Source organism: Penicillium malachiteum (assembly GCF_028827825.1).
Source record: "Penicillium malachiteum strain IBT 17515 chromosome Unknown utg000002l:1.0-8849297.0:1.0-8852440.0, whole genome shotgun sequence".
NCBI classification, from domain to species: domain Eukaryota; kingdom Fungi; phylum Ascomycota; class Eurotiomycetes; order Eurotiales; family Aspergillaceae; genus Penicillium; species Penicillium malachiteum.
In genome coordinates, this window is record NW_026643095.1 from 4,347,032 (window position 1) to 4,366,466 (window position 19,435).

The 19,435-nt window shown below is 47.3% G+C and overlaps 3 protein-coding genes across 3 annotated transcripts; 2 read left to right on the forward strand and 1 right to left on the reverse strand.

The window, feature by feature from the left end:
* Nucleotides 1-1,697: 1,697 nt before the first annotated feature.
* N7483_004657 (uncharacterized protein) lies at nucleotides 1,698-2,864 on the forward strand (the record flags this gene model as incomplete). The annotated part of the gene is made up of 1 exon (XM_057088094.1): nucleotides 1,698-2,864. One exon carries the CDS (start codon nucleotides 1,698-1,700, stop codon nucleotides 2,862-2,864), a length of 1,167 nt encoding a protein of 388 aa, XP_056947923.1.
* A 3,779-nt stretch (nucleotides 2,865-6,643) lies between these two features.
* On the reverse strand, nucleotides 6,644-9,564 carry N7483_004658 (NACHT and WD40 repeat domain-containing protein; the record flags this gene model as incomplete). Its single annotated transcript, XM_057088095.1, has 3 exons — nucleotides 6,644-7,834; nucleotides 7,897-9,425; nucleotides 9,480-9,564. 3 exons carry the CDS (start codon nucleotides 9,562-9,564, stop codon nucleotides 6,644-6,646), a joined length of 2,805 nt encoding a protein of 934 aa, XP_056947924.1.
* Nucleotides 9,565-10,219: 655 nt separating this feature from the next.
* Nucleotides 10,220-15,320, forward strand: N7483_004659 (uncharacterized protein; the record flags this gene model as incomplete). The annotated part of the gene is made up of 2 exons (XM_057088096.1): nucleotides 10,220-11,408; nucleotides 11,461-15,320. The coding sequence occupies 2 exons, from the start codon at nucleotides 10,220-10,222 to the stop codon at nucleotides 15,318-15,320; spliced, it is 5,049 nt and encodes a 1,682-aa protein (XP_056947925.1).
* Nucleotides 15,321-19,435: the final 4,115 nt, after the last annotated feature.

Sequence of the window (19,435 nt, forward strand, 5' to 3'; positions counted from 1 at the left end):
CTTGGTAGCCGCTAGCTACTATTGTTCTAGGACTTTCATAACTATTGGTTTATCAATAGCCTAAGTAACAGTAAGAGTGATATCCTATATCGGTCTAGACTTTGATATGTTTACAGGACCGGTTTCTAGAAAATCTAGCCACCGATTTATTATATCAGGAACTATTATATCTGATCCTTTCTGATACTGAATATTCAAATTATACTCTTAAAACTTAGTAATCTAATAAGTAAGATACTTTATATAGGTTGTTATTATCTATAGATACTATAAACTAAGGTAATTAGTAATAATAGTGGTCTTTGTACTATTCTTAAAGTTAATAATAATATAATTATAAATAAATTATTAAATTATCTTTTAAAAGTTAATAATCATAATGAGGATCTTTTAGATGTTATAAGTAAGGGTTTATATTTTATTAATAATCTAAATGATAGATATAATTATAAATATTTACTAAAGTTTTATCTTAGTAATAAATTAAAATTTAATAAGTAATTGTTGTGACGGTTAGCGGGGCGCCAGAAATGGCCCTGATTGAACCATTCATATGCCGCTATCTACCGCCTGCTTGATTTCGCCATATCCCTGCCCGTTCGGGTACTGCAACCCACCCCTGACCCGCTTCAGGCTTAGCGCCCACGCTGGCCGCTTTTACCGCCCCCCGTCATCTGCCATCCATCTATAAAACGCCGCTCGCCCATCCCTTTGAACTGTCGACGCACTTCTTCCTCTTAGACACCCTGCCTACCCTCCTGGCCCCTTTCTTTTCAGCCCCGCTCTCGCCTGCGCATTGGCTCTCGCCGCAATGCAATGCCCCTTTCATCTCGCGGAAATACCGCTGTCTCCGGTTGCCTAGGACTAAAATCGCTCAGCTAGTTCAGTCTTCCACTACAATTGTCAGCTTGAAATCATCTAGTTGCCCCGTCTGGTTGCTTGAAAATGCTGTTTTTTACATTCACTTACCTGCAAAAGGCGTCATTGACCCTGCTACAACACATTACGCGATTCTTTTTGTTGGCGAGGCTTGCTTGTTCCCGTCGGTTGCTCCTCCTCAATGCTCAATGCTCCACTTCATTCGCCACATCTGATGCTCTATCGGACGTTACAATGAACAGACCTTGGCATTGCGGATCTACTCCTAGAGGCTTCACAGTTGTCGTCGTTATCGGCCTCTCCGACTGATCTACGCCCAATCAATAAACCTCAACAGCATGCAACAGTGGTGCAAACCAATAGCGAAAATACCGCACGCTGGGCTGCCCTAGCGTTGTGCCCTATCGCGTGTTAGATATCTGCTTTTGCCACAGTAGGACCCCACCATCACTTCGGAAACGAGGCAGAGCTGGTGCATGATTGCTCGCGAACTATTAGCGAGAAGCGGAGAATCCAGGTGCGGAAATTGCGTATCTTCGTAACTCATACAGTCACCTGGGCTGCGGGAGTTGATCTTCGTGTTCTATGTGGCAAAGGAGATCGATTTCCGCAGTCTATAAAAGGGACTACAATCCTATTAAGATGGGAAAACTGCAATCCAACTTCCCTGAAATCTCCCCCTTCATCATCGCAATCTGCCCTATTCACTGCTTTACTCACTGCCCTGCCCAAAGTCCCGATCCTGTCTGCTACATTTGTACAAATAAAACTAATCCCCTTATCCCGTGAACCTAACTGAGCCGCCCTATTTACATAACATGTCGAACGGTAGCTTCCGTTTAGAGTCCTTCCAGCTTTGGAAGCCTTCTCAGGAAAAAGCACAGGCTCTGCAGGATTCTCTGGATACTTGTCGTTATCCAAGCCCAGTCTCGATCACCACTACCTCGTCTCCCTCCGGTTCTCGCGACCCAGTCTCAACAAACCCCAATATTCATTCTTATAACCATAAACGACACCCTTTGCCTCCACGACCGCTAGTGGAGGTTTGCATGAATAACGGCCTACAACATGAGATAAACACGCAGCCCCAACTTACTGTGGAGGATCAGGCGTTGGACTTTCGGGACACTCCCGCACCGCAGGTTTCATTAAACCTTCCAGAAATTGACCATGTAATGGTCTGTGATAATCTGGGTGAAGTCTCTGAGCAATCACTTGGCGTTGAGTCAGACCAATCGGGCGTTTCAGGGCTCCCTTGCACTACCAGCCAGCACTCTCATGCTGGAAACACTGGAAGTCCTGTTCTAAGTGGCGAGTGTCCTGGTACAGTAATTGATCCGCAAATCTTGGACGACTTTCATTCCCGAGACAGTGTGCAGACATCCGCAGACGAAGACATTTCTGAAGTTATGTCCCCTTCTCGTTCGTCGGATGCATCTACTCATAGCCAGTCCGTGCGTCTAAATCCGCAGAAGGTGATGAAACCAGGGCGACCGCAGCCTGGAAGAAATAATCTTTCCGTTGTTGTGGACAATCGTCACAGGAATCGAATTGGCGGGAATCCCCGGGCAGATAGCCCTGTTCCAATACCATCTTCTCGTCTGCAGGATCAATTCTCTTCACTCCCGGTCGAAGCGAAACTCGAGTTCTTGTCCTGGCTATTTCAGGGTGCTATATCTCAATGCAGCTACACTGCATCGATCGCGAACTGCGCTTCGGCATCAGGATTGATCCCGGAAGACGAAGGAACTTCAACTCTACCATCCACGGAATTGTTCCCAGATATAAATGTGGTCGAGCATTCAGCATCCTCAAGGAAAGGACTAAATTACTCTGCGGAAGAGGATAAACTTCTCATCAAGCTTCGGAAGGAACAAGCTCTTTCCTGGTCAGAAGTGACTAGGAGATTCAGTCAGATATTCCCTGGGAGAAAGCAAGGGTCTCTACAAGTGCACTGGAATACAAAGATCGAGAAAAAACAATAAATAATTTCTAAATTTCATGCTACAGGATGGATGACCGAATTGTGCGATCAGGTGTTTATTACAAACACCTTGCCAATAAAACCTGTTAGGAGGATGAGGTCAATCTAAATATTTATCCTGCTTCTTCCCTTCTTGTTTCTATTGATTTCTCAATAATAAATATCATTGACGCACTTGTTTACATCAAGTGATGAACAGTAGGCCCTTTATCAGATTTCTAAACATCAAGACAATAGTTCGACTCGATAGATCATGTGATGACATTAAGTCAATCAGGCAAATGCATACGCCAGTATCCCAGGTAGACCTATGCAAAGCCCATGGGTTTTACCCATGGGCAAAATAAAAGTGGGTCTTTGCCAAATTAGGATAATTATGAAAAAGTGGGCCTATTTAAGCCTATTTAGGAGGGTGAATTATTCTAGAACCTTCTAGAATATTTCCTAATCTAGTGGTTTTATTTGTAGATCACTAAAGTTGATGTCCATTGAAAATATATATTTCAACCAGAGCATCACACCACCATCCTTTCCACACCCAACATATATATATTTTCAGACCCCTATCAAATCAACTAAGTTAAATCTTCTGATTCTTTTAGTAATAAAATTAATAAGAAAAATTAATGTTTGAAATTTTATGTACATAACTTTATGTTATCATGGGCTACCCATGGGCCATGACCCTGGACCATGGGCCACCTTTTGCACAGGTCTAATCCCAGGTCCCAGGATGAGCCGGACTTTCACAGGCTCTTTTCGCGCTCTAATTATTCTACATTGCCAGAAAAGAAGACTAATGCAAAGAATTGCATGGTGAAATGTATCTCATCTTCTAGGCTGCTTCTGAAGCTTCAACCGAGTCTAATATATAAAATCGGCAGATCACAAGAGACACACTCGGTAACACAACTCAAATGTTAGTTCAGAATGACGTTTGGGCTAGCTAAGGCTTAGAATTACTCTTCAGATAGGGAAGAAAACATTCGGATCAAGTGATTGCTGTATAAAACAAATACGGTGTTCACATAAGAGGCACATCGGACCCGAAAAGTGTATTTCATGAATTCGGACCCTGGAGGTTATAGTTTAACTCTTGTCTCTATATCAGATGATCGTGATGATTCATGAACTAGCCAGATTAGGGTGCTACCTGGTGACTAGACGAATGAGGGAAGATAGTAGTGGCAACTGATACGTGGGTGTTCACTTTGATACAGAGACTACCACTTAGGGGAAAAGAGTCTCTGACGACTCACTCTCGAGGCATGCGCGACCCTTCTACGGAGAAGGGTAGAGCCGGTCGCGTAGTTCTATATCGCTCCCGGGGATTACCCTTATCAATCCTTTTACATGAAGATCGATATGTTTGAACAAGACTAGGCCTGTACATGTGTACTGGGTTATAGGTTGGACCTTCGATCCATAAGTTCACAGTTTGGAGAGGTCTGAACAGGGTATGACATCACAATGCCCCTATATCCTCTACTTCCATTCCCTTCTCTGGATGCTTTTTGCTTCAATAGCGGGGCCTTACTGCCAATAAAATTTGTTGTTCCTTCCATTTTGTCCCAGTTATCATAACCCTGCTACTTTCCTCAATCCTGAGGTCAGAAATATACAGCAGAAAATGGAAAATAGGCGGCAGAAAATATGGTGCAGAAAATACCGGGGCAGAAAATATGGTGCAGAAAATATCGCGGCAGAAAATATGGTGCAGAAAATATATGGCAGAAAATATACGGCAGAAAATATGTGGAAGAAAATCTTGTGGCAGAAAATATACGGCAGAAAATATACGGCAGAAAATATATGGCAGAAAATTTACGGCAGAAAATTTACGGCAGAAAATATGTGGAAGAAAATATTGTGGCAGAAAATATGCGGAAGAAAATATGCAGCAAAAAAATGCGGCAGAAAGTATACGGCAGAAAATATGTGGCAGAAAATATGTGGCAGAAAATATCGCGGCAGATTCTCAAAAAAATTATGATACTTTTCGTAGCAGTAGGCGGTCTGGAACCGAGATACTTCGTTAGCTCTGTCTAAGGCAACCGGCCCCACTTAGTATTACTAATATTACTCTCGACCCATGCCAAAAACTGTAAGTTTTTGTACAGTATTTCCGGAAATCGGTCATCCCCCCAACACTCTTTCATTGTTCCCCAAGCCCTAAATGCCCAGATACACTGGACCTTATTAGGTAATAGAAACTATACACTACAAGAAACAGCGCAAAGGAATAATGAAAGCGTGTTTTCGATTCAGGTGAACTCGGATGCGCCATTTGGGTCTGTGTGGGCTTTGGCGTATACAGTACCTGGCATCAATTTCAACGAGGCTCCCAGGAGCTATACTGACGTAACAAGTGAAGTAGGGCTCGCTTTGGCTTCATTTTTCAAGGGGCGGGATAGGAGGATAGAAACAGATTCAACAGCCGCGGTGATCTGAGTGTCTATTTTTATTGCAGCGGTAAGCGGGCGTTACCGATCGGCTGCACGTTCTAACTCAGGGCATGGTTCTTCAAGTTTGTCACTCCCCCTCCATCTATCTTTGAAGGGCTATCACCAAGCATCACTAAAGTCTTAACTTAAAGCTTTTTAGCCCGACTACTTTGACGATCACCTAATGCCTAGTGAACACAAAAGTTGTGCAGTAACTTAGAATAGAAGAAGGACGAATGAGTTTATTCATATTGTGTATGTAATTATTTAAAATATTATCAATTGTAGATAGGCAATCATATAGTGCAGAGGGACGAGTTTTCGGCTGAACACCGAAGCGCCATGTGGGTCCGCGTTGACTTGGGCGGATGCCGCATCAATTTTCAGCATTGCTCCCAGGAGGCACCCTGACTTGCAGGTTAATTCATCTTTTTGATAAAGAGCGGGGGCAACATAGGGATGGGATCAGAGGTAGCGGTGATCTAAGTGTTTCTTACAACGGTAAACGTGCGTTGCTGATCGGCTGCGTGTTCTGACGGTGATCCGAGGTTGTGACTCCCTTGATTTTTGAACAGGCCATCAACACGCCCTATCAACATGCCCTATTAATGATAATCACCAAGCACCCCAACACATCATATTCACCAGCAGCACATAATTCCATCACCAGATATCACCAAACATCAACAAGCACCAGCCTCAATATCTTTAGTTATAATCTTGTTGTAGATTTAACTGTGTATCTAACTTAGATTTGCCACACAGACTACCATACCCTACATGAACAGCCAACAGATACAAACAGCATACATATCCAGAAGGACGAAGCTAAACTCTTTTTCAACGAGTACATCTGAGCAAGACCCGCGAAGAACCTATTATGGTTACAGTACTTTAAAACTTTGCTGCATCGGCCAGGTTAATCTGGTTGAATTCTGCTAAATCTAAGAGGAAAAAATACAGTGTAGTGTTACGTAAGCTCAGGCAGTAAGGCCTCTATCTGACACCGCTTCATTGATCGTTTCAGGGCATACCGCGTGCGAGAGAGCGCGTCCCCAGTAAATTTGATTGAAGGTCTTGAGGGATACTGGGGCATTAGCAAATGCACGTGACTTTGACTCACAGTGGTTCCTGGGAAGTTGGTGATTTTCTTGGTGATCTGAAAAGTGCGTTAATCAGTGATCGGTGATCATAATGGGAGACAAACTATATCTTCCACCTCATACAGAAGGATTGCCAGAAGAGCATGGAAAAGCGCCGCGCGACAGTAGGCAAAGATATTGAAATTCAAAACATGACGGGAAATCAAAATAATATACTTTAATATAACTATTAATCAAAGTGTGGGTACAGGACATTGATTTGAAAGTGCGAGAAAGATGGCACGATTCGAAGAAAGGACGAAAGCTACGGTGGTTGCATGCATAGCGAAAAATGAGACGTCACGAGGGCGATATTCCGAGGGTAGCCATAAGAGATTGAGCCCATTATAGGTTACCCAGGAACGATCATCATTCAGTCCGTATCTGCATTGCTGGAGTGATCGGGTGGGACTATCATGTATAGAGGTCACAGGAGCGACTGAGCTTGTGTCAAATGTACCAGTGGTGGTGTGTAGCCGATTCAAGTCTGCGGTATCAAATTTGAGGAACTTGGTACGGATGTTAGGAATGATTGACATGCTCTGACCGGTGGCTGGATCCCAGATCCGGACTGTGTTATCACCTGACCCTGATGCAAGTTGGCTTCCATCTGGCGACCAGGCAATCGAGGAGACCCAACCACTATGCCCCTCGAGAGTAGAAACGCTCTGGCCGGTGGCTGGATCCCAGATCCGGACTGTCTTATCCCAAGACCCTGATGCAAGTCGGCTTCCATCTAGTGACCAGGCAATCGAGGAGACCCAATCACCATGCCCCTTGAGAGTGGAAACGCTCTGGCCGGTGGCTGGATCCCAGATCCGGACTGTCTTATCCCAAGACCCTGATGCAAGTCGGCTTCCATCTGGCGACCAGGCAATTGACCGGACCCAAGCACTATGCCCCTTGAGAGTGGACATACTCTGGCCGCTGGCTGGATCCCAGATGCGGACGGTATTATCACTTGACCCTGATGCAAGTCGGCTTCCATCTGGCGACCAGGCAATCGCCCAGACCGAATGACTATGCCTGTTGAGAGTGGACACGCTCTGGCCGGTGGCTGGATCCCAGATACAGACGGTATTATCACTTGACCCTGATGCAAGTCGGCTTCCATCTGGCGACCAGGTAATTGACTGGACCGATTCACTATGCCCCTCGAGGGTTTGAAGGCAAGCACTCCAGTCTTCTTCCACTCTAGGATAGTTCAAAACCCAATTAGGTCTTTCTTCTTGGAAAGCTATTCTAGTCAGGCTCTTTGACGGGCTAAAGATGAGAGGTGAGCAATAAACTTGTAGCGGACTGCTCTCGATTCCTGCTCTATGATATTGAACGAATCTACTGGCGTCTTGAGCTCGCTCCAAGAGGCCATCTGACTCACTCTCCTCCTATCAGACGAGAACCTTATATTAGAAGGTCGCTCCATGTTGATACAACTTTGGGAACCTACCTGAATCAAACTTTCCAGCCTTCTCATAGCGTGTATGCCATCTGAAAGGACTCCTAGTATGCTCAGAGCCTCGAGCCAGTGGAGAAACTTCTCCTGCATAAATTTGTCCAGTTTCTCCCTATTCTTCAAACTCAGTCTATAGGTTATGTTATTCTTACAATCGTGGAGATGGTCCACCCAGTAGACACATGCGTACTCAGCGGGTGCTAGTGGATTTGGACTAGGCATGCTGATATCTTTTGTGGATATTCCTGGAAATTTGAGGCCAAGGATGTCTCGTTGAAGTGTCTTGAAAAGAGCATTTAGACATTGGGAGAAGATCGCGTGGTGCTTGTCATCTAGGCCCTCGAGGAATATCTCAGTGGATGCCTCTATAGTGAGGAAGTCCTTTGCCGACTGATGAACAAAAGTGACGTTCTCGTCTCGTAATGTTAGGAACGATCCACAGAAGCCGATAATCCGACGAAGGATGACAGGATTGATCGAGTCATTTATTCGCCTTTCAATGATCGTGTCTAGCTCGCTCAAAGTGATGGGCCGGTACACTAATGATATGATACTTAGAATCTCCTTGCAAATATTTGCATCCCGTGTCTCATAAATCTGATTAAGCATTCGGCGGTAGAGTGTACTGAGTCCAGGAGGGAACGTTCGAACAATTTCTTCGGCATGCCACCATTCTGTTTCCTCGAGCTCTTTGCAGACCAGGGCTACCCATAGAAAAGTACCCCGCGAGTTTAACAGCAAATAATCCCTGACTGTTTCGCGCGTTTTTGGATCATATTCTCCTGTACCTGCGATGTCATTCACCTTTTGATTAATAAATAATTCTACAGCCTTAGACACAGATGCCTCATTTAGTTCCAATGAGATTGGAGCTATCTGAGTAGCAGAATTGAGGCGCTTGATAATAATGGGATAGTTTCGGCTAGATATGATCCATTTAACCTGCGGATAGGCTGCGGACTTCTGGACAATCAACTTGAGAAGCAAATCGAGACCGCTCGTACACTCGTCCAGTGCATCAATGATAACATAGGTAGTTTTTAAGGATGAGTCTTCGAGGATACTTATAAAGATTGTAGTCAAAGCACTCCATGCGTTAACGTCTTCAAAGAGGGCCTTTCCAGCCTTTCCGTACTGAGACCGCACATGTGACAGTAGCGACGGGTTCTTCTCGATAAGCAAATAAATCAACCCGCGTAGAACAGACGTGGCGCTATTAATTCGTATATCGGTGGCTTGACAGAAGAAGAACGAGACGGTCGCATTATCTCCAGATAGCTGTTGTAACTCTTCGATGATCCCACATAGAAGCATCGTCTTGCCCTTACCAGGATCACCCCTGATACAGAGGAGACGATTGCTTTGGCTGTTTTGCCATTGTTTGAATGCCTGATTCTCAAGAATCCATCGATAGCAATCTTCGAGTAGACCACCCTTGCTATCCTTGATACGCTCTTTGTCGTGGCGAGGATCGGTCGTTCGTAGAGCCCTGAGACATTCTTGATCTAATGAGGCCGTTTGACCTAGGGCGTTTCCCAGTTGAGTTATATTCTCTTGGAGATAACCAATTTACTTACCGATTGTCACACTCCCAATATTGCCATTTATCACTCCTGGTTGAAATCCACCATTAATACCGTTGTGGGAAATGTTGGTCGTCATCAGTGTTGTCCGGTGGTTTTGAGATGGCTGTCAAGTTAGGGGTTGGATCTCCAGGTGTTCCAGTCTACCCCGCTCTCAGGTGATCCATCTATATGCAGATGAACTAGACCGCCTCAACTTGATAGGTCGCATTTGTTTCGAGAAGAGGAACTACTTGGAAATTCTCACCTCCCATAGTAGACGCGAAAGTACGCCACGGCACCTTTGGCTCAATTGGAAAGAACCGCTCATGATAGGGACAATCTTGGGACAGACTGTAAACAGTCGTATTGAAGTTTCAGGAAAGTTACAGCTCCACCAACCGAGTATTGAAATGTTACAAGGCATTTCAAGATCCCAAGGCAGACTAAATCGGATAGGGAATAGCATGTTTCAGAATAGAGTTCAAGCAAAAGAAGAAGGAGAACAAGAGGTGAAGCTGATTTCGAGCGGCCCTATATATTATTATGACGGTAATAAGGTATAGGTACTCCTCTAGGAAGACGACGATCGACTGTACAGTAGTAGTACTTCTCTGTACACCATCTAGAGCAACCCTGTATTGATAGAGAGAGCGTACACCATTATACTGTACCTTGTCCAAGATCTCTCTCGGGATTTGATGATCGGGGTGCCACGTGGCGACGTTCCCGACTTCCCGTATCGATTGTGAGGCATGACGGGACGGGCCGTTATGCGAACCCCTGAACCGCCCGATCGCGATGAACGCGAAGACTCGCCACCGCGACTGTCGAGACCGAAACGCACCACCAGACCACCGAAGAAGTATGCTGGAGAACAAGAGATCGACAACGAGCAGAGGAAGACACGGCCCCAACAAAAGAAGAGAATTGAGCCAGACGCCCAGCGTGACGTGGCAACGTCAGACGACGCCGCGACCGAGGGCGACGAGCTCGATATCAGCAATTTGGTGACAGAGATCGCCAAACTTAGGAGAGAGATCAGACTCCGAGAGGAACTACACAAGGAAGAACTACAGAAAACCAGAGAAGAGTTTGGTGCCGCCCTCGCCGAGGTCCGATACGAGCTACAGACCCTGACAGATAGAAGCCCGACACCTCAATGCCACTCCGAGACATGCTGTCCGAACAACCACGATGAAATCCTGCGCGAGATTCAGTCTTTACGCGAGGAAATCAGCGTTCCCACCCCCACAAGCTCCCCTTCCTATGCAGATGTCGCGCGCACCCCTCCGAGCAGCTACCCAAGCAATATACGAACCCTCTCAACGTTGAACACGACACCAACCACCTACACCGACACGCTGTACTGCACGATAGATACCTCAAAGATGCCCGAGAGCGAGAGTGAGAAGGTATCCGCGGGCTTAATCAGGGCCACAATCGAGACAGAGATCCGGACGATGGATGATCACACTCACTGGCGCTGTCGCGCGGTGACAGTGAGCCCACGAAATACCAACCGGATCAGAATCGCGTGTCGCAATGAAGCCGAGCACCAGCTAGTCAGGAAGGTGGCAGAAGCAAAGATTGGGGCGGGAGCCCGGGTGCTTCGGGACGAGTTCTACCCGATCAAGGTCGACAGCGTCAAGAGAACTGCGGTACTGGATGAGAACTATGACGTCCTGACAGGAGCGGCGGCGGCCCTAAGCGAGGAGAATGACACCACCGTCGCCAAAATAACGTGGCTTAGCAGCAAGGAAGCCGCAAAACCCTATGGATCGATGGTCGTGTACTTAACCAAAGGGACTGACGCGCGGAGGCTCCTGGCCGACGGATACTTCCACGTTGGGGGAGAATCCGGGACAACCAGCGTATTTGAATATCGACCACGACCGGTGCAATGCTACAATTGTCAGGAGATTGGTCATAAGGCGTTCCAGTGTAAGGGCGCCCAGAAATGCGCAAAATGCGCAATGGAGGGCCATCGTCACAGTGACTGCAATCAAACGGTTCCGAAGTGTGTCCCGTGCGGAGGTCCTCATGAATCATACAGCAAGAACTGCCGGAAGCTCTATCCATCGCGTTATGAATAAAACTGTTCGAGTGATTCAACTGAATGTGAGGAAGCAGGGTGCAGTACACGAGAGCTTAATGAACGACGAAGACACTCAAAACGCGGTGGCGCTAGCAATTCAGGAACCTCAAGCGAGGAGGATTCAAGGCCGGCTCTTGACTACCCCGATGGGACATCACAAATGGACAAAGATGGTACCCTCCACCTGGAGGGAAGGGAGATGGGCGATTCGGAGTATGCTCTGGGTCAACAAAGAAATCGAAGTGGAGCAGGTCCCGGTGGAGTCCCCAGACATCACAGCAGCGATGGTCAGGCTCCCCGAGCGGCTGATATTCATGGCATCGGTCTACGTGGAAGGTGGCAACACCTCAGCGTTGGACGACGTATGCACTCGTCTACGCGATGCGCTCACGAAGGTACGAAGGAATGCAGGTGCGGTGGTGGAGATTCTGATTGTGGGGGACTTTAACCGACACGATCAACTCTGGGGTGGAGACGGCGTGTCGCTGGAGAGACAAGGGGAGGCGGATCCAATTATCGACCTCATGAATGAATTTGCACTCAGCAGCCTGCTAAAACGAGGCACCAGAACATGGCACGGCGGAGGACAGAGTGGAGACTGCGAGTCTACCATCGATCTCGTCCTAGCTTCAGAAAACTTGAATGACTGCATGACTAAATGCGCAATACTCGGGACCGACCACGGCTCGGATCACTGCGCGATTGAGTCCGTATTCGACGCCCCGTGGTCGGGCCCAAAGCCTCCAGAACGACTTCTGCTGAAGAATGCACCATGGAAGGACATCAATGCCAGGATTCAGAACGCTCTGGCCACCCTTCCGTCAGAGGGCACGGTACAGCAGAAAACGGATCGACTCATGTCGGCGGTTTCGGAAGCGGTGCATGCTTTAACGCCAAGGGCGAAACCATCACCACACGCGAAGCGATGGTGGACAGCAGACCTGACTCAACTCCGTCACATATACACATACTGGAGAAACCACGCTCGCTCCGAGCGGCGGGCGGGGCGAAAAGTACCTCGGCTCGAAGCGATGGCCCAGGATGCGGCAAAACAATACCACGATGCCATTCGACAGCAAAAGAAGAAGCACTGGAACGAATTCCTTGCAGATAACGACAACATCTGGAAAGCCGCCAAGTACCTGAAGTCGGGAGACGACGCAGCGTTCGGGAAGATTCCGCAGCTCCTAAGAGCAGATGGAACCACCACCAACGACCACAAGGAGCAAACGGAGGAATTGCTCGCCAAGTTCTTCCCGCCTTTGCCAGACAGTATCGATGAGGAAGGCGTCAGAGCACAGAGAGCGCCCGTAGAAATGCCAGCCATCACGATGGAGGAGATAGAGCGACAACTGTCGGTGGCTAAGTCGTGGAAGGCACCCGGTGAAGACGGCCTACCGGCGATCGTTTGGAAGATGACGTGGTCCACAGTCAAGTACAGGGTCCTCGATCTATTCCAAGCCTCGCTGGGGGAGGGCAAGTTGCCAAGGCAGTGGAGACATGCGAAGATCATACCGCTTAAAAAGCCAAGCAAAGAAGATTACACTATTGCCAAAGCGTGGAGGCCGATCTCGCTGTTGGCGACACTGGGTAAGGTGCTGGAATCGGTGATTGCAGAGAGGATCTCGCACGCGGTGGAGACACACGGGTTACTCCCGACCAGCCATTTCGGAGCTCGAAAGCAACGGTCCGCGGAGCAAGCACTCGTACTCTTACAAGAGCAAATATACACGGCCTGGCGAGGCCGTCGAATATTGAGTCTGATCAGCTTCGATGTGAAAGGAGCCTATAACGGAGTGTGCAAAGAACGACTACTCCAGAGGATGGAAGCCCGAGGTATACCAGAGGTCCTGCTCCGATGGATCGAAGCGTTCTGCTCAGACCGAACGGCAAACATCCAGATCAACGGACAATCATCTGAGGCCCAAAGCCTGCCACAGGCTGGACTACCGCAGGGATCGCCCCTGTCACCGATCCTATTCCTCTTCTTCAACGCAGACCTCGTGCAAAGACAGATCGACAGCCAAGGAGGGGCAGTCGCCTTTGTGGATGACTATACCGCATGGGTGACCGGACCAACTACGCAAAGTAATCGGGAAGGAATCGAGGCAATTATTAACCAAGCACTTGACTGGGAAAGGAGAAGCGGAGCGACCTTTGAGGCTGACAAGACAGCTATCATACATTTTGCCCCCAAGATGCGTAAAGTGAACCATGAGCCGTTTACCATCAAGGGACAGACGGTTATACCTAGAGATCACGTCAAGATCCTGGGTGTCTTAATGGACACAAGACTTAAGTACAAGGAGCATATCGCGAGGGCAGCGTCCAAAGGCCTGGAGGCAGTGATGGAGCTCCGGCGCCTTCGAGGCCTGTCTCCCGCAACAGCGCGGCAGCTGTTCACATCGACAGTAGCCCCGGTGGTGGACTACGCGTCCAACGTCTGGATGCACGCGTGCAAGGATAAGGCCATGGGGCCCATCAATCGGGTCCAAAGAGTAGGAGCGCAAGCTATTGTGGGGACCTTTCTCACGGTCGCAACCAGTGTCGCAGAGGCGGAGGCCCACCTAGCTACCGCACACCGTCGATTCTGGAAACGAGCCGTGAAAATGTGGACAGACATCCACACCCTGCCAGAAACCAATCCCCTCCGCAGAAGCACAGATCGGATCAGAAAATTCAGAAGATACCACCGCTCGCCGCTCTACCAAGTAGCTGACGCGCTGAAGAATATCGACATGGAAACACTGGAAACCATCAACGCGTTCACATTAGCACCATGGGAGGCACGCGTGCGCACAGACGTCAAGGCAGTCCCGCAGACACTGGATAAACCGGGCGGGTCTATGCGGATCGCAATCAGCGGTTCGGCACGGAACGGGCTGGTTGGATTTGGGGTCGCGATCGAGAAGCAGCCACCTCGGTACCGAAAATTGAAACTAAAGACCCTTTCTATCACACTGGGTGCAAGATCAGAGCAAAACCCATTCTCTGCGGAGCTTGCCGCAATGGCACACGCATTGAACATGCAAGTGGCACTGAAGAATTACAGGATCACGCTGCTCGCGAGTAACAAAGCGGCGACTCTCACGGTCAGGAACCCTCGACAGCAGTCGGGCCAGGACTTTGTGGGTCAAATGTACAAGTCGATGAGAAGAATGCAGAGGAATGGCAACCGGATTGATATCACTTGGGTCCCTACTAGTGAGAAAAACGAATTATTGGGCCGGGCTAAGGGACAGGCCAGGATCGCGACTCACGAGGACGCTCTAATACAAGTACGAGTGCCGAGGATGAAGTCAACTACCCTGAATCTCGCACGTTCCCAGGTGAACACAGGCAAAAGCTTGCCAGAGAACGTCGGAAAACACGTCAAACGGGTAGACATAGCGCTTCCAGGAAAACACACACGACAGCTGTACGATCGCTTATCGTGGAAAGAAGTAAGCGTGCTGGCGCAACTTCGGACTGGCATGGCCAGACTCAATGGATACCTCTCCCAGATCAACGTAGCAGAGACGGACCAGTATGCATGTGGACAAGCAAGAGAGACGGTGGAGCACTTCCTCTTTCGGTGCCGGAGGTGGACGGCGCACCGGACAAGACTGCTTCACTGTACGGACACTCATCGAGGCAACATCTCCTACTTCCTGGGCGGCAAATCGCCATCCGATGACCAGAACTGGACGCCGAACTTGGAAGCGGTGCGAGCCTCAATTCGGTTTGCAATCGCCACGGGCCGACTTGACGTCGTATAAACAGGCCTACCAATACGAACAACCCCTTTTCCTCAACTAACCTCCACCAATTACCTTGTGCCAAGGACGGTAGACGCGCTTCAATTGCCGAAAATAGGATGTTGAACACTTGAAGAAGCGCCTTCAAGCCAGTCTGCCCCGAAAATACTAACCCACAAGGATTCCTACAACGTGAATGAGTGAGATGATATCCGCTGTGACTGTTTCATGTATGGGCTCTAAGGAGACACGGCATATATTTGTGGACATGTACATTAGATCAGTGATAGTTGCCCTTTCGGCTGAGCCGCCGGGCGTTAATGAATTGTGTGTGTGTGTGTGTGTAAATCGCCTGTCGGTCTTCTATCTAAAGTCCTACACGAAGACTCTGCTCCTAGCAACAGAGCGTGTCTGTAGAATTCCAAACATCAGGCCCAGCCAATCTTTCTTTTGAGAGAAAACGCAATTATATCGCATGTCTTGAGCCCCTTTGGAGTAGGGTGAGGATTCCTTTCTTTACTCATTTTCATGATGTATATTGCGACCAGGCTTAATTCTGATTCCAGAAACGGTGTGGTGTACAGGGAGGATCGAAATCAGTTTCACCACTTGAATACAGAGATTCTTTCTCAAACCCCATTCTGCAACACGCTAATCTAGATATGGCTTATTCTAGTTTCAAGGGGCTGAATCGTATCGAAAGAGAGTATTATGGAAGACTGGATCTGATAAAATACATGAAATACTATTACCATTAATACAGCCATGACGTCGTCCCTCAGCTCGCTCGTGCGACCTCATTACCATAACGCCTGGCAACAATATCAGCCATGGCTCTGAAGTGTAGCACTTTCCCTTGTCTGCAATGCAATAAGGGCATGCTGGTGAATCGATCTTAGGAATTGGTAAACAATATAGAACTAACTCTCTTCACATGTTATATTACAGTAAAGCATTTGTTTTAGACAAGACATCCAGTGCCTCCGTTTCCCATTTCAGCAAAGTTTTAGATATGATTAAAGTGCTTGGGTGATTCAGCCCTAGTATTTGTTCCTGCTTGGCTGAACAGATCCGTAGTAATTTGATAGCTTCGGCATTGTAACTTGAAGAAGGTGAATGCAAGATTTGCCATGCTCTCTAGCGTAGAGGGATGATTGTCACCGAGCTTCGTCTTGCGGGTCTCCATCAACTGTATGAAGATCTGCTCCATCTCTTTCAATCGGCCCTACATCCGGTATGTCGATGCCAGGTTGGCCATACTAGTCAGATTATTAGGATGATCTTGACCGAGTATCATATTTCTTGTCTCCATCACCTGTAGGTTGAGCTGCTTAGCGTCTTTCCATCACTATATCTCTTTAAGCCGTAATGTAAAGAGGAGTCTGATCGAGTTCATCAACCAGCATATCTGCGCCAGTGTGAAGAAGAATTTGAACTGCATCATCATGGCCCGGTACGAATAGCCGCCAAGAGACGTGATTCCTATATACCCCCCTGGGCATTGACATCGGCCAGAGCATCCAACAGTATCTTTACTATCTCAGCGCCTCCATTATATGCAGCAGCCTGTAAGGTAGTACCATAATAACCGCCCTCGGCATTGATGTCTGCCTGAGCGGCAAGCAGTATCTTCACTGTCTCAGCACTTCCGTTATATGCAGCGGCCTGAAGGGCATTGCCATATTGACCCCCCCTTAGTATTGATATCAGCCTGAGCATCCAGCAGTATTTTTACTGTCTCAGCGCCTCCATTATATGCAGTAGCCTATAAGGCAGTACCATAATAACCGCCCTCGGCATTGATGTCCGCCTGAGCGGCAAACAGTATCTTCACTGTCTCAGCACTTCCGTTATATGCAGCGGCCTGAAGGGCATTGCCATATTGACCCCCCCTTGGCATTGACATCCGCTCCCGCCTCGAGCAATATTTCCACAACTACATTATGACCTTTCAACGAAGCTGCTTGTAGCGCATCTCCACCTCCTATCTCAACATTCACGCCCTCAAGGATGAGCCATTCGACAAAGCCCACATGTCCAAACCTAGCCGCTTCTATTAAAGGTGTTACTTTATTTTTATTTTTCGCCTCTCGATCTGCTCCTCTCTCTTGGAGTATTTGGCCAGCTGTTAGATATCCTGCTCGCGCTACGAAATAGAAAGCTGTATTTCCAATTTGGTCTACACTCTCAATATCCTCGCCATCTGACAACACAGATTCTATGATATCAACCAAGTTAGCAGCAGCGGCTATATGTAAGAGTATTATGCCAGCAGGTAGACATACGATGCTAAACCTATCGAGATCCTGGTAAATCTGAACCCACGGGATGATTATTTGTTGTAGGATGTCTTTCTCATCTTGTAGCAAGTCAGCTCGAGAGCTAGTAGCTTTTTCCGCATAGATAAAGAGATTAATAGTCGCATAATTAAGAAACGGGCGATCCTGGACAAAATTGTCTTTCAGTCTCTTAAAATCACTCATCTATCTATTTGAACATTCGGTAATAAGATATAACAGGCACGATCGGTAGAGGATTGCCTGGCACTGAAAAAAAAATGCTGTCCCTCCGAATGGATGCTGTATTGGCGCTAGTATAATGAAACATAGAGTCTAGTCCTTTTGAACGTAAGAAATCACTAACTGACTAGTATACTAGCTATACAGTCTCCTTATAATCCCCACCTAAGACTACCTCAGCTAGTCCATCAGTAAGAGCCTTAATTCTTCGCATCATATATCCATTGTTTCCGATAAAGCCGTGAATCTTCTCCCATCTCCTTTAAGAAGGCATCATTTAGGTATTCTGAGCCGCCAATGCGTACCGCATTTCGGTCACAGTTAGGGGTCGCTCGGCGAAGCATATCCATTAAAAGAGCAGGAATGACTAATCCCAGTTCCTAGCTGTAATCACGTTATTCAGAGTATACATATAGACATCTTCCAAGCCAACTAGAACCTCGTGTAACCAATCACAAATATCGTCAAATAACTCCCCTTCGAGAAATTTCTGCTTAAAAAGAGGTATCATGTGATTTGCCCATTGGAACACCCCATGAGTATTTTGGCTCAGTGCCTTCGCTAGCATCTCTCTTCCTTCTTGACTAGGACTATCTCCAACCTCTATATCAATAAGCATATTATTAATATATGTAGCGATGTCTTCTCGATTATGGTCTTCGACATGTATCGCTATAGCCCGGAGACTATCCATGATAGGATAGTGTCGACATGAGATACAGACTTGAAGGGCTAGGTTCAGTTTTTCAGCACGACCAATAAGCCGATAGAAATATGCTGCTAGCTGATGAGCGGATTGCGCCCCGGCCTCATCCAGAGCATCCACAAAAACAGCCACATGCTGTTGTTTGGCTGATGCCAGAATAGCCTTTTCTAGTAACTCTTCTAGTACCACTTGTGGCCATTCCCACTTGTGTTTACCGTACCCAAATAGCCTACATCGTTATTCATATATCTCGCACATCTAAGGACGTATAGTTACATCACGGTCGAAAATCTGGATTAATAATGATCTAAGCATTCCTAGCGGTGTACGTTGCATCTCCGTGCCCCGGGCGGTAAAGAAAAAGCTGAGTCGAATAATACCCTGGCTGCTGTCCTGTAATTCTTCAAGTCTGTCGTGCAGAAAAACCATTAAGGTCGATTTGCCCACACCCGGCTTACCCTTAATCCATAGTAGTCCACAGGGTTGGTTCCTCCACGACTAGTACTCATCCAATACCAAAATCCATTGGCAGGTATTAGAGTAACATAGCTTGATATTATCTCTCCGAGCTAGTATATGTGGGAACACCAATAACTTAAGTAGCTCTGCCTCTATAGTAAGTCAGAACTTCTCCCTCCATTGCTCCATTTACCCATGTGACTTCAACCATACGTATGTAGCAAGTTGCACCAGTCAATGCATCGTAAACAAATTGCTGTCCTCCCTGATATATATAAATGAATAATCCCGTAGCGTAGTGATATCGTCTTCAAAATCGGTGCATATATCCGTTTCCGATGATTCCCCGTCATAAAAGTCATCCAGGGATTCTGAACATAATTCCTCGTTAACCTTAGGTTAAGGCTGGATAACATTCTCGGGTATTCCTTGCCGATCAAAAAAGCTCATCA